Source organism: Opisthocomus hoazin, chromosome 7, assembly GCF_030867145.1.
Source record: "Opisthocomus hoazin isolate bOpiHoa1 chromosome 7, bOpiHoa1.hap1, whole genome shotgun sequence".
Lineage (NCBI taxonomy): Eukaryota > Metazoa > Chordata > Aves > Opisthocomiformes > Opisthocomidae > Opisthocomus > Opisthocomus hoazin.
In genome coordinates, this window is record NC_134420.1 from 18,709,715 (window position 1) to 18,723,170 (window position 13,456).

A 13,456-nucleotide genomic window follows, 5' to 3' on the forward strand; every position below is an offset into this window, starting at 1 on the left:
TTAGTTGCAGTAGTTTTCCAGTTGGTAGAGGGAGCACGTGTTGTGGCAGCATTGCTCGACGATCCCTCGCTTCACTTTCTCAAACTCCTCCTGCTGGAAGGGCAGCTCTCCTACCTCACTGTGCAAGGGACTGCTTGCTGCCAGGGAACAAAAAGATAAGCTGTGGGACATCACATAGTATTAGCCCTGGCTATTGAGCTCTGCAGACAGCCCCTTTGCAGATGCTAGACTTTTAAGCCAGAGTTGGCTGGAAAATGTGAAGGAAGTTGCAAAGTTTTCCCAGGGTTGATGTTGCTTGTAGCACCTTCAGACTCTGTGTTTCCTCTCCCAAAATAATCCTATGGTGCTCAAAAGTAGCCAAGCTGAGTGGATATCAGCAATGTGAGGGACAAAAGGATACAGGTCTTTATCAAGGAAGGTGTGTGGAGAAGATGACAAGCCCTGCACCCTCCCTGGGGTGAGCAGCTAGTAAGTAAGATGATAAAATGAGCTGATCTACTCCAGAGAGAAGAGTTGCTTGGGACAGCCCCACTCGGGCAATTACCCACTGTTCTGGGAGCCTGGTCAAACAACTGGGATGTCCGTGGGATTGCAAGGATGGTCCAGTCCTGGGGCTGGATGCATTTCCCAGCTGGTCCTGAACAGCCTGCTCCTGTTGGCTGCCTGGATGTAGTCTCAAGTTGAAAGCAAAAGCATTCGTGTGTGTCCGTGTTCACAGCTGGGGACAAGGTTTTAGGAGGAATGATGAATTGGGGTACTTGGACACAGACAAAACTCAATGAAATGTCTCCTTTGCTGGTGGGAACTTGAAAAATAGTGGACAGAGCTGTTCAGGTTTTAATTACCCGGTGAAAAAATAGAAAGTGACAAATAAAACACTGATTTTTCCTGTAAGAAGAAAAGAGCCCCTAAGAACAAAACCAAAATGCCTGGAAAGTGAGAATGAGATGTGATTTCTAGGGCAAAATGAAAGTATAACTCAAGATGAAAAATCCCCAAGCCCCCAAAGCGCAATGCAATGAACAAGGCACAAGAGAAACGAGAAATCATTATGCTAGTGTGCTAGAAGGAAAATTTAGGAAAGATTTAGTCCAACATTAAGTAGAAGAGGAAACAGCTAGTCAATGTTTTGTGATTTACTTGTCTTCATCCTTCAAGCCAGCTGTGACCAGATTGTAAACACAACCAGCTTGTGTGACAAAGAGGTGGTGGCTCAGGCAAAAGTCCTGGAAAAAGAGGTAGAAACCCCTCAGATACTCTCAGTCATGTTGGCCGTGATGAAATTCTCCATACAGTATCTAGGGAATTTGGCTAACAAAACTTCCAACCTGTTTGTGGTGGTCTTCAGAAAAAAATAATCAGAGAAGGGAGAAACTAACAGCCCAGCTGGCCATTCAAAACAAATCACGGCAAATCCTCTGCTACGACATTACCTTGCTTCACCTTCCAAAGACCTCTAAAACTATTTCACAGGATCGTTATATACTCAGGAGAAGGAATCGGATACAAATGAAACCAGTATGTGATGGGAAGATAAAAGGTGGGAGAGGTGTATCATAGTGAGAGGGGGTTAAGTAATGGTCCCTCTTGAAACGAGATGGTTGAAATGGCTGGGATTTGGCAGGGGACTCTTCTGCATCTATTCACAGTCTTCGTCAGTAGCTTGGAAGTCAGAAGAGAGAGTGTGCTTGCTGGTTTCATGGAGGACCCAAAGCTGAGAGAAGCTGCAGGTACACATGTTCAGGAAAGATATAATCCTTGTATTACAGCTGGAGCTTTGCAGGTCCTAGCCCTATCTAGATGCAAACACTGTTGAAGGGTAGCTCTATGGACTGCCCTTTCCCACCTACATTAGCAAGCAGACACAAAGTGCTGGACAGGGGGAAGTGACCCAGCATCACAGGGTGTGTGGGCAGGGCTGTCATCTCCTCCTGCCTCCCGGCTCTTGCACTTGTCAGTGGTCCTGGAGTCCTAAGAAGGGGAACCAAAGCAGCTCCAGCAGCATTTCACCACCATGAAATCAGAGATGATATAAAGCTGTGGGGGCTGCAAGCCTCTTGAAGGGCAAGATTAGTACTAAAAGTTACCTCTGAATCTATAGAAACACTGAAGTGATGGGATGCTGTTCAGTGAGAAATGGGAATGATGCTAAAGGAAGGCAGGAAGACTGTGTTATGCATCCAGGATGAGGGTTTGACTGTGGTAGCGGTTCTTCAAGGACTGCTGAACCACCTGAGGGAGGGCCAAGGCATCCAAGGATCGCTATCAATCAACAGTGCTTTGAAAAAGACAAACCACCTGTGTAGACAGGAACATGGTGTGAAAAACTTAACATTGTTCTTCCAGTTTGCTAGCTCTGCTTGGCACTGGCAAGACCTCAGCTCAGTCCTGTGCGCCTCTCCAGGCATCACCAGTTAGTAAGGATGTGGACCAAATGCAGCACCATTTGCATGGACAGAGATCTAGAAACTACAACCTAAGAAGGCAGTGGTGGGATGTAGAGGGGATTTAGCTGACAGCAGGTTAAAACTAGAGGTGGGAACAGTCTTCAAATATTTCAAAAAAGCAGCCATAAAGAAGGAGTCCACCATGGGCCACACAATAAATAATCTACAGCAAGGGATGTTCAGGTTAGATATTGGGAAGAAATACTTAAGAAGAAGGTCAATTAAGCATGGGAACAGGCAGTTTCAGAAGGCAGAAGCTTTCTCACTGGAGGTTTGTATGAACGTGCTAGACAAGCACAGGTCAGGAAGAGGATAGGGACAACCGATCCTGTCTTGAGGCAGAAGCAGGTTTACTGGGTTTCTTCCCCCTTTACTTTCTATGAACACTCCCAGGCTGGTATGATGGCCACTCGAAGAAATACAGAAGTTTGAGCTTTTGGGTACAATTCCTTTTGCCTAATAAATCCTATTTCCCTGCCTGCCCTCCCATTTGCCTTTTTAACCTGAAGAGCTTTTCTTTGGCAATGCGATGCTGTTGGTATGTTAAAAGTATTCCTGGCATTCCTCATCAAGGACATTCCTGGTGTCACTGTCAAAGATAGGCAGTTGTTGTGTTTTGCATTGCACAGCATACGACTCCCTTCACGGTTAGCCTGACTTACCTAGAGACTGCTCAATGTCCCGTCGGGCTTTTGGGGAGTAGAAGAAACCTCGCTCTCCACACACCAGGTAGAGAGCCTCCACCAAGTGCGAGCCGCAGAGGTGCTGGTTGGCAGCCGCATGGCTGGTCCTGGAGCTGGAAAGAGCGAGAAGGGCCAGGAGAGGCAGCAATTGGATCCAGAGAGCCATGGTGAGCAAGGTGAGGCCTAGGGTTAAGAGGCAGAGGAGACACAGGGAGGTTGAGGAAGGAGAAACAAGTTGTTATTAAGCATCTTATGTTCTTCAGCTCATTTGGCATGAAAATGAGACAAAAGTAGCAGATGGACCTCCTAAAGATGCACAGGCTTGAGAGGGAAGTAAAGCTTTCTGCATCAGTCTTTACCAGTCACGTTAAATGACTAATGATTATAACCAGAAGTCCATCTCCATCCATGTGCTCATATCAGTCTTGGCCTCCCTACTGTCTTCCCCCAAAAGGCCAAACTAGACTGAAAGAGCCATCCCACCGAGCCCTGTAGCATACGTGCCCAGGAGAGCTGAGATCAGCAGACACCTTCAGAGGAAAAACCCTCTCTGCCAAGTCAGAAGGGTCTGTCATTTAAGATGATGACCCCAAACCAGCACAATGTGCTCAAAGACCTGAGGAGACCTCATTGTCCTGGACTAACAAGCCGGCACTTGTCACCACCAGCTACATCAACTTAAGAAAACAGCTCTGCAAAACAGGTAGAGGCTGAAAGGGTGGCAATCAGACTTACCCAAAGAAGTGGCAGAAAGAGATGGAGAGAAGTTTGCTCTGACAGATGAAGACTGTTTGCTGGCACTAGTATCCCCATTCTCTCTTTCCTATATTTATATGCTTTACATTAGCTCAAGTGACACAAGAGATAGTGAGAGCCCCACCTCCTTGATGACACTCTAGCCAAAATTTTTGCTGCTTGTGCACATAAATTTCCCTCTACGTAGCATTCGCAGGTCTTTATGCAAGTTAAGATAGAAGCAACTGTTTGCAGTTTCCATCTCATTTCATCCGACCTGTTTTTGCTTCCCTGAAGCTCTGTCCTGAGCCATCAGTGACCCTTTTAGCAGGAGATAATGGTGCTATTACAGCTGCAATGATTACTAATGACACTAATGTTGGCAATAGGCACTGCTGGCATTGAGGTGGCTCAACAGCTGTTTCTAAAATGTAAAATTAAAGGCAAACATGTTAATCTGTTTGATCAATATCACCTTGGAAAGTATGCAGCGATGGGACAAAGTTGTTGGTGAGACCATGCTACTGTCAGGTGTTAGAGGAAGGAAAACACATTATTGCGCTGAGGCTATCTGCTGCCCCACTCGCTGGCCATGTGGCGCACAGCAAGAGACACGTGTCCACAGTTTGGGCTGGGGAGCAATAACATCTGCATTTTGCAGGAGACCTACGGTGGTCATTCGAGCTCAGCGCAAGGCCAGTGTTAGAGCGTTTGAAATTTTGTATGTGAAAATATAAGCCTTTTCCCCTTTGCCCACTGAAAGGCAGGTGTCCTCCTTCATCTGCCAGGAGCCCCTTCAAATTCCTGTTTGGAATTAAGCAGAGCAGAGACTCAGTCTCTGATGTTTGCAGGTGAGAGCTCTGAGCACCTCAGCTCTCTCTGGGGCTCTGCCCAAAATCGTGTCTTCGACACCAAGAAACATTTCTGGTAAATCCCAGTGAAAAGCAGAAGACAGCTGATTATCTCCATGCTGGCTGAGAAGTTCTCTTTTAATATGAGACGATGGGCCAGGAGTGGACCACTGACTTTCACAGGTCTGATTTTGGCAACAGATCTAGCTCTCTCTTTCACACTACCCCATTTTTTAGATACCTCTGTGCTCAGCTTCTCTGCCACCAATAGCATGCTTGTACCTTTTTCTGCTTAAAGCATACTCCCCTCCCCACCCCACCCTCACCTGAAAAGGCCCATTTTAAATGCTGGGGATGAGATGATCTTCAAATTTCCTGCCGCTCTAAATTTTGAGACTGCAAGTGCTCAGCACCACTGAAGAGGAGACATTTTCATCTGTTTGAACTCTGCTGCTTGTTTAACTTAGAATAAGCCTGGTTCTCCATACACAGTATAAATCAAAAGGAAGTTCACCAAAATTAGCAGACTGCCTCCAGACTCGAACCAGACACTTGATTTCTTGAGTAGCGAAAGCAATTCCATCCATCAGTATCTAGGAGGTTGGAAGTCCCATCTGCCCCTGTCATGGCTTTAAGTGTGAAGTATCATATGTTTGCTAAATGACTGCGACTGCAAAAAGGCTCCTGAGAAGTGCTAAATCTGTGATGAGCGTACAGGGAGGGGACTCATTTGCTCAAAGGGATGTGAGACAAGGTTATCAGTTACATCCCCTGCCATGCAGGTCTTTCAGCCTTCTGCTAATAAATCCAAGTTGTGATGCTCAACTACAGTTAATAGCATTTCTGCACCATGTGTAACACTATCTCTGTCTCCTTTCCCCTCAAAAAAGATATTGGATGTACTTGAATGATCTAGTGATATACCCATGAAAAGGGTCTCAGCTTTCAGCAAGATATGAGTACAGGGAATTCACTTGCTCAGACCTTCTTTCTACTGGGAGAAGATGGGGAATTAACAGCTACACAGGATAAAACCTGGTATTTTACCCCATTCAGAGCAGGTTGTCAAAGCCAGGAACAGAAGCCTTGTGCCACTCACGCTGCATCCAGAGCAGGGACCCCCCACCTAGCATCTCACACGAAGGGGACAACCTGCAGAATTACCCTACAGATCCCCCTAGCAGTCATTCTCCTGAGGTCACCACACTGCATGAGGTCTGATGGACCTCGCTCCAGTGGTCTCCTTGGAAAGCCTCCGGAGCATGGCGTTCCGCAGGTTAATCACATGCTGAGAATTGCCACTTAGGGTTTTCCTTCTCACCCTTTTGAATGTTAACTGAGCTCACCTGAACTCATGGTTTATTGACAGTGGGACTTTGTAAGGAGGCTTCTCTATCCACTGTCTTCTCCCTTCTGGGTAGCTCCCCTGCTGGGCTTCCCCCTTCCCCGGGGCTTACCCCACTGATGTAGAAAAAAAAAGCTATAATATTTTGTGTTGGAAGTGCCATGTTATTAGTCTTTTCTTTCTCTTACTCTTGACTAACTAAATCCTGGAGGTAGCTTTGAAAAGCTCATGGCTTTGAAAAGCTCATCAGCCTCACCTCCATCCCAGGAAAGGAGATGGAGCAGCTTATCCTGGAGGTCATCAACAAGCAAGTGGAAGAAAAGAAGGTTATCAGGAGTAGTCAGCATGGATTCACCAAGGGGAAATCATGCCTGACCAATCTGATAGCTTTCTACGATGACATGACTGGCTGGGTAAACGAAGGGAGAGCCGTGGATGTTGTCTACCTGGACTTCAGCAAGGCTTTCGACACAGTCTCCCATGATATCCTCCTAGGGAAGCTGAGGAAGTGTGGGCTGGATGAGTGGTCGGTGAAGTGGATTGAGAACTGGCTGAATGGCAGAACTCAGAGGGTTGTCATCAGCGACGCTGAGTCTAGTTGGAGGCTGGTAACAAGTGGTGTCCCCCAGGGGTCAGTACTGGGCCCAGTCTTGTTTAACTTCTTCATCAATGACCTGGATGAAGAGTTAGAATGTACCCTCAGCAAGTTTGCTGATGACACCAAACTGGGAGGTGTGGTAGATACACCAGAAGGCTGTGCTGCCATTCAGCGTGACCTGGATAGGCTGGAAAGCTGGGCAGAGAGGAACCTGATGAGGTTCAACAAAGCCAAATGCAGGGTTCTGCACCTGGGGAGGAACAACCTCATGCACCAGTACAGGCTTGGGGTGGACCTGCTGGAGAGCAGCTCTGCGGAGAGGGACCTGGGCGTCCTGGTGGACGACAGGTTAACCATGAGCCAGCAGTGTGCCCTGGCTGCCAAGAAAGCCAATGGCATTCTGGGGTGCATCAAGAAGAGTGTGGCCAGCAGGACGAGGGAGGTTCTCCTTCCCCTCTACACTGCCCTAGTGAGGCCTCATCTAGAGTACTGTGTCCAGTTCTGGGCTCCCCAGTTCAAGAAAGATGAAGAGCTACTGGAGAGAGTCCAGCGGAGGGCTACAAGGATGATGAGGAGACTGGAACATCTCCCCTGGGAGGAGAGGTTGAGGGAACTGGGCTTGTTCAGCCTGAAGAAAAGAAGGCTGAGAGGGGACCTTATAAATGCTTACAAATGTCTGAAGGGTGGGTGTCAGGAGGATGAGGCCAAGCTCTTTTCAGTGGTGCCCAGTGACAGGACAAGGGGCAATGGGCACAAAATGAAGCAGAGGAAGTTCCGTCTGAACATGAGGAAGAACTTCTTCCCTCTGAGGGTGACGGAGCACTGGAACAGGCTGCCCAGGGAGGCTGTGGAGTCTCCTTCTCTGGAGATATTCAAGACCCGCCTGGACAAGGTCCTGTGCAGCTTGCTGTAGGTGACCCTGCTTCGGCAGGAGGGTTGGAGTAGATGACCCACAGAGGTCCCTTCCAACCCCTACTATTCTGTGATTCTGTGATTCTGTGATTTCTGCAGCATGCCCCAGCAGGGGAAGGGCTTACTCTACCCAAGTGTTCAGGAATCCCTCTTGGCTTGCTGTAGTTTGGGTGCAGAAATAAGCTAGAAGATTTATTGGAAGGGAAAAATATGTAATACTGGCTCAAAGTTCAGCATGGGCCAATTTTTTTGCAAAAGTTTCCTACTAAGATTTTTTATCCCCTTTCAAAATATGATCACTTTGATTATTTATTGGAAACCATATTTTCTTACCATAAATGGTCCTTTGGAATATGAAAAATGCTAGCAGTGATATAAACGGATATAAAATGGATATAAACTGCGGAAAGTTTTGTCTTAGAGGGAAAAATCCCATGTCAGCAGTGAACTGAAAGAGGGGGCCAACAAGGGAGCCTCTTTCTCAACAGAAAACTTTTTCTACAGAGAAATCTCAGCTTACTCCTTCCAGATTGGGCTTCCACATGATTTTCATGTGATTAGGCAGTGATGGGCCGAACATTTATCCATCTATCCATTGTTTTGGCTATTCACGTCTCCCATGACCGCCCCAGATCCTCAGCTCCATGTTGGGCTCACTTGGCTCAAGGGTGGGAGCGGCTGGGTGGGCGTGGGCTGCTCCTGGCTCCTGCCCTTTGTGCTAAACCACCTCCAGACGTGACTCAAAGCCACCCCTCTCACTCGCATCCCCCCAGCCCCTAGCATTTGCATCAGTGGGAATGAGGTTTAGGCAATCCCCGGTGTCATGTAATCAAGTTTTACAGTCTGTTGCCAGCACAATAAAATCTTTACTACTGTAGATGTCTAGCATTTTCGAACCCTGTCCTGAAAAAATAAGTGCGCTACAGGGGAACTAGTTAACAATTACAAGTTTATGCAAGTTTTACTGACAGCAAAGGTCAGGTGTGGAGGCGATCGAGTTCTTGGAGAGCAGCCAGGGACCCCAAAACGCCACCCATGTCCCCACTGCTGCTCTCATGCTAGGCAGGCGCTGCTGGGGCTGCTCTGCCCATCTCCAGGTGTGTGTTGCCCCAAAAGCGGAGCAGAGAGCAAAGCGGCGGCAACAGCGTGCCTCCTTTTCCCTGGAGGGTAAATGCAGTGGCTTGTGAAGCAAAAGCACCGGAGAAGGTGCCATCTGTCAATGCACCCCTGCGCAGCACCAGCAGCCTGCCCAAACACTGCCCCAAGGCACCCGGAGGGGTTTGCACCCCCAAGAGCAGCTTTTGGGGGTTGCCAGCCCCTGGGGGGTGCCCCAGTATGGCCACTGGTAGCTGGGGGTGTGTAGCTGGGGCAATGCATTCAAGCATTTGGGCCGTCTGAGCTACAGACGAGTAGCTTGTCACTCAGCATGGGGAAATGGGGACCCCCTGAGGCCCAGCGGTTGCCCCCTCCAGGCTTTGCTCCACTCGCCATACGAGGTGCAGCAGCAACCGGTGACAGGGCGCAAAGTGGGGAAGCTGGCATCCTCGGTGCTCCTTGTCTCCTTGTGGTTTCCAGCAGCTGTTCTCCTGTTGGGGTGGCCGAGCATGGGTGGAGTGGCAACGTGGGACTGCCCCACTCGCAGCAGTGGCGTGAGACGAAGGGCAGTGAGGTGAACATGGCGCTGAGGAGAGTGCTTAATCTTGGGAATGCTTGCAGCCAAATCCTGCAATGCCTGCATAGATACGTGGCAGGTGGGGCAGCTGCCGTGGGCTCAAGGGGAAGAGGGGGCTGCTGCAGCAAAGGGTGAGGCTCTGCAGCTTATCTGGAGTCACACAATGAGAGATACCCTTGCTTCAAAAGGGGCATTGTGCAAGCAGAGAAGGGGCCACTCACTGGGATACAAGTAATCATCTCAGCTGCTTCTATAAGTTAATCCAGAAGGCTACCTGGGTGCAGGGCATGTGAGCCGCCCCCACCACCCTGCCGGCCACAAGGCTCAAGGATGTTTCTCCTGCCAGACTGTGGATTTCACAATTTTCCAGGCTCTTCCAGGCCAGGGACATTATCTTGCTGCTTAGAACCTCAAAGGTTTGATTCATAAAATGGAGGGTGTAACCCAAAGCCCAGTGTAACCAACCAAGCCAGCTTCCACCACCTTTGGGTTGGCTGCTGTCATGAGTACATCCGCACGTCCGGAGATGCAGCGCACTGGTAGAAGATGCTCCAGGGAGCAGCTCCTAAGAGCCAGCAGCTTTCATTTGAGCACAAGAGAGTTTCCCAGGAGTGCTGCAGCTCTGAGGAAGGCCTCCTGCAACTCAAGCCTCCTGGCCACTCTTCCTGAGTACATCGTGCCTCTCAGCAGGGAAATGCGGACCTTTGGCGAGCCCAGCTCACCAGGGACCATGGAACCTGCAAATTTTGAGGTTCAAACCTCTACACAAGTACAGCTACCCAAGCAAAATAGACCAAATTTCATTATCTCTAGAGCAGAGCTTCCATAATCTTTCCCATCCACCTAGGGAAGAGCATATGTAGGGTTATAAATATAGATTGAAAAAACAGGTATGCTGCTTTTAACCCCAGTATAATATTTCTGGCCACATATTTTTTTGAGAAGGTAGAGGAGAAAATAGCACCTAAGAGCTGCTAATAGTTCCTAGACACAGCTATTAGCAGACACAGCAGAACAAATTATTTTGTTTATCAATGAGGAGAAGATTAAATCCGTGGCTATTAATGGCCCAAAACTAATCCTTGGTGTAGACAGAAAAACATTAGAAGAGGTGATGACACCCTGCTAGAGGACAGGTAACGAACAAAAGTAGCAAATAACTTCCATAGAGTGGAGAAGCACTGGAAAAGTAGTCTGATCAGCACCAATCCAAAAATACACATTTTCAGCACTGATACCACATCCGTCCTTCTTCATGTCATGGAAGTCCATGAGCATAACCAAAGAGGATCTTGACCTGGTCCTCAGGAAACAACCATGAGAGGGGCCATTGAGCCCATTAGGGAGTTTTCTCCAGTGTCCACAACTATAGGCACTAAAGGCTCATGGTGCCACCACCATGGCTTCCACAGCAGGTGACATCACAGGCACAACCAGGAAAGCAAAGACATGGATGACCTGGAAAAGTCTTTGGTAAAATAGAGAAGACAACCTGGTTCTTGGCCATGATGCTGGAAAGCATGGGCAGGCCACCAGAGAGCAGCAGACATAGCAGAAAGTGATGGGTACTATAACCAGCCAAGGCAACAAGGGGGTAAAGAGAGAAATGCTAAAAATCGAAGGAATGGTGGTCACTGGCTCAGACTGGATTTTTCCCCTGCTTTAAAGTGGTCTCACGGATTGAAAATGATCATGTCACATACTTCTGTGTTTGCTGCCACTGCTCATCTCTGCAGCTGTGGGTGCGCTGTGGACATCTGCCATGGTTTCCCTGATGATGAAATTGGGGGCTACAAGTGATACTGTAAGAGTGCATCGAGGAACAATGTGCTCATTTTTACGCTACCCTTACTGCTGAGTTTAAATATGAAGCTCTGAGACTTCGTTTTCTAGAATAAACTTTACTTTAAAAGCCCCTGTTTTGTGATTAGGGTCCTCTTGGTGATTTTGGCTAGCGCTGCCCTGAAGCTGCTGCCCTGAGGCTCCACTTTTCTCCAGGAGATGTGGCTTGCCATCCGGAGGTGCTGCTCATTCCTTCACCTTCGCAGCATGCGCCGAGCTTTAGCACTTCAGATGCTCTAGCTGGACTGGGACCCGAAGCAGGAGCTGTGATTTCTTCCGCCTTCCCCCTCACTCCCACAGCATCACCCGTGTGGAACTGGTGCTTCGCCGACCAGCACAGCTCTGCGCCAAAGGGCCTTTCCTAACACAGCATCTGGCAGTGAGTAAAATCCAACCCACCATTGGTCTTGTGAGCGGCATCTGCTCCCAGGCATCCATCTCACCGGCGTTATCACCAGCTACACTGGTTATTCCTCACTCCCAGGATGCTCCGCCGGGGCCAGGAGGTGCTGAGGACTTGCAGAAGGGCTGACCCCCTCCCTGCTTGCAGTCAGCTGGACCCTGCTGCAGAGTGCTCTGATCTCCCCTGCCAGGGCATGGGGACTCCCAGGTCCGATATCATTAATTATCACTGGGTAAGTGGATTGTTTTGAGCACTTAAAGCTACTTTAAGGATTTGGATGCACACTGGTAACTGGCCCATAGGCTTGTCTACGGGTTCCTAAACAAGGAGGTGTAAATCCTACTGATAAGGCTTGTTAGTGTTAGGGGGCTGGGGAGGGGGAGGCAGGCGGGTGTTTAGAGCCAGGCACAGGGATCTCCAGGGGCCAGGAGGGGTGAGCCCACTGCTGCAGCCCCCTCCTCCTGCTGGGGAGCCCCTGGCCGGGCGGAGGCACTGGGGTGCTGCGGGCACTCGGGGTCAGGCTGATTTACAGCAGCAGGGTAACCAGGGATGTTAATTCAAAGTTGCCGCTTATCGGTGTTTAGAAAGCAAGCTCCGATCCGTTGGTTAGCAATTTGGCCTTTGCTGTAAATAGAGGGGCCCCATGCTTTGCTCTGACATTTTTGTCCTTATTATCTTGTCTCAGCCTCTGAGGGAGGTGGGAGAGTTATTTAAGGCTGACCTTAGTGGAAGCAAAATGAACAACTCCCTTACCCCACCCTGTTTTTCTCTCCACCGTCCTGGGTAACAACTGTTGCATTGAACTATCTGTGTGAGATACTTAATCCTCCACCATCCCTGCAAATATTTTGTAGATCAATTCACCCTGCTGTGCTCAGAGAAAACAATCGCAAAGAGACCAAGTAGAACTAATGTCAGGAGTGAAAAAAATCGATTTTTCATCGTTATCCCTCCAGGAAAATCAGTGAGGATATGGGCCTTGACCCCATCAGGCACTGGAGCTCATCACTGAGCCTGTCTGGTCTTGCCGCGCTGTGGTTCAGATCTAATGCAAACCTGTGTTTCTCATGAGTTTCAAAACCAGTTGCTCCATCCCAAGATAAACCTCTGAACATCACATACAGAAATACGATAGTGGCTGGTTGGATCTGGAGGGGGTATTTTGAATTTGGGGAAATTTACATCAGGACCCAAACTCTCTACAGTTCTGGAGGAGAGGATTCAGGCGATGCACAGGAGTCTGGATGGGTCCGATCCCTGTTGGGACATAGGTGGTTTTGGGAAGCTTGCAGTACAGAAGTCAACACGTGCACATGCTCCAGCTGCTCCTGGGTGATATACACTGTGTGCAAGATGGTTGAAGTGAATCCATTAACAGAGACATGAAGGCACCCTCGTTCATTTGAAGCACAGCACTTGCAAGTCTGAAAAGTATCTAATCTCCAAACGCTTGGTTTATTGACCTGACCTGCCACCCACCAACCCTACTTGCACAATGACAGTGCTGCAAGGCGATTGTAGCGCATCTGGGGTTGCAGTCACACAAGGTTTTAAATCCCTCGCCTAATCTTTGCAAATCTCTCTACTGAATTAAAAAAAAAGCAAAATATAACAGCAAAAAAATCCCCTGACCAGTTTTTAAAACATTTCAGATACTTTCTGCTTTCAGCTGTGCCAGAAAAGCGTCAAAAGACTGTCTTCCCCCTAAAAAACCTAGCGTTTTCCCAAACATTTTAATGAACAAGTGTAGGAAAACTGAAAACAAATTCTTTGCAGCGGAAAGTGCAGTACCTTTTCTGGTCCCTGGGGAAAAAAACAAGTCTGTTTTGAGCTGGATTAGCAGCACGAATGACAGCTCAGGTCAGCTGCGGCCTTATCCGAATCAATTCCCGTCTCCGGGGGGGTGGTGCGTGTGTGTGCGCATACCTGCGGCTGTGGGATTTGTAAATAATTGAGTTCTTCTGATCC

The 13,456-nt window shown here is 48.5% G+C and overlaps 1 protein-coding gene across 2 annotated transcripts in view; it reads right to left on the reverse strand.

The window, feature by feature from the left end:
* Positions 1 to 13,456, reverse strand: part of INS (insulin) — a 21,699-nt gene continuing 8,243 nt past the window's right edge. Inside the window, exons 1-4 of one of the 2 annotated variants that reach the window (XM_075427589.1) lie at positions 6,910 to 6,929; positions 3,866 to 3,924; positions 3,110 to 3,313; positions 1 to 137 (exon numbers count right to left, since the gene is read on the reverse strand). In XM_075427589.1, coding sequence (XP_075283704.1) covers positions 1 to 137; positions 3,110 to 3,313; positions 3,866 to 3,924; positions 6,910 to 6,929 — 420 coding nt within the window. Of the gene's footprint in view, positions 138 to 3,109; positions 3,314 to 3,865; positions 3,925 to 6,909; positions 6,930 to 13,456 lie in introns of those variants that run through there. The other variant, XM_009935291.2, reaches the window with a different exon arrangement.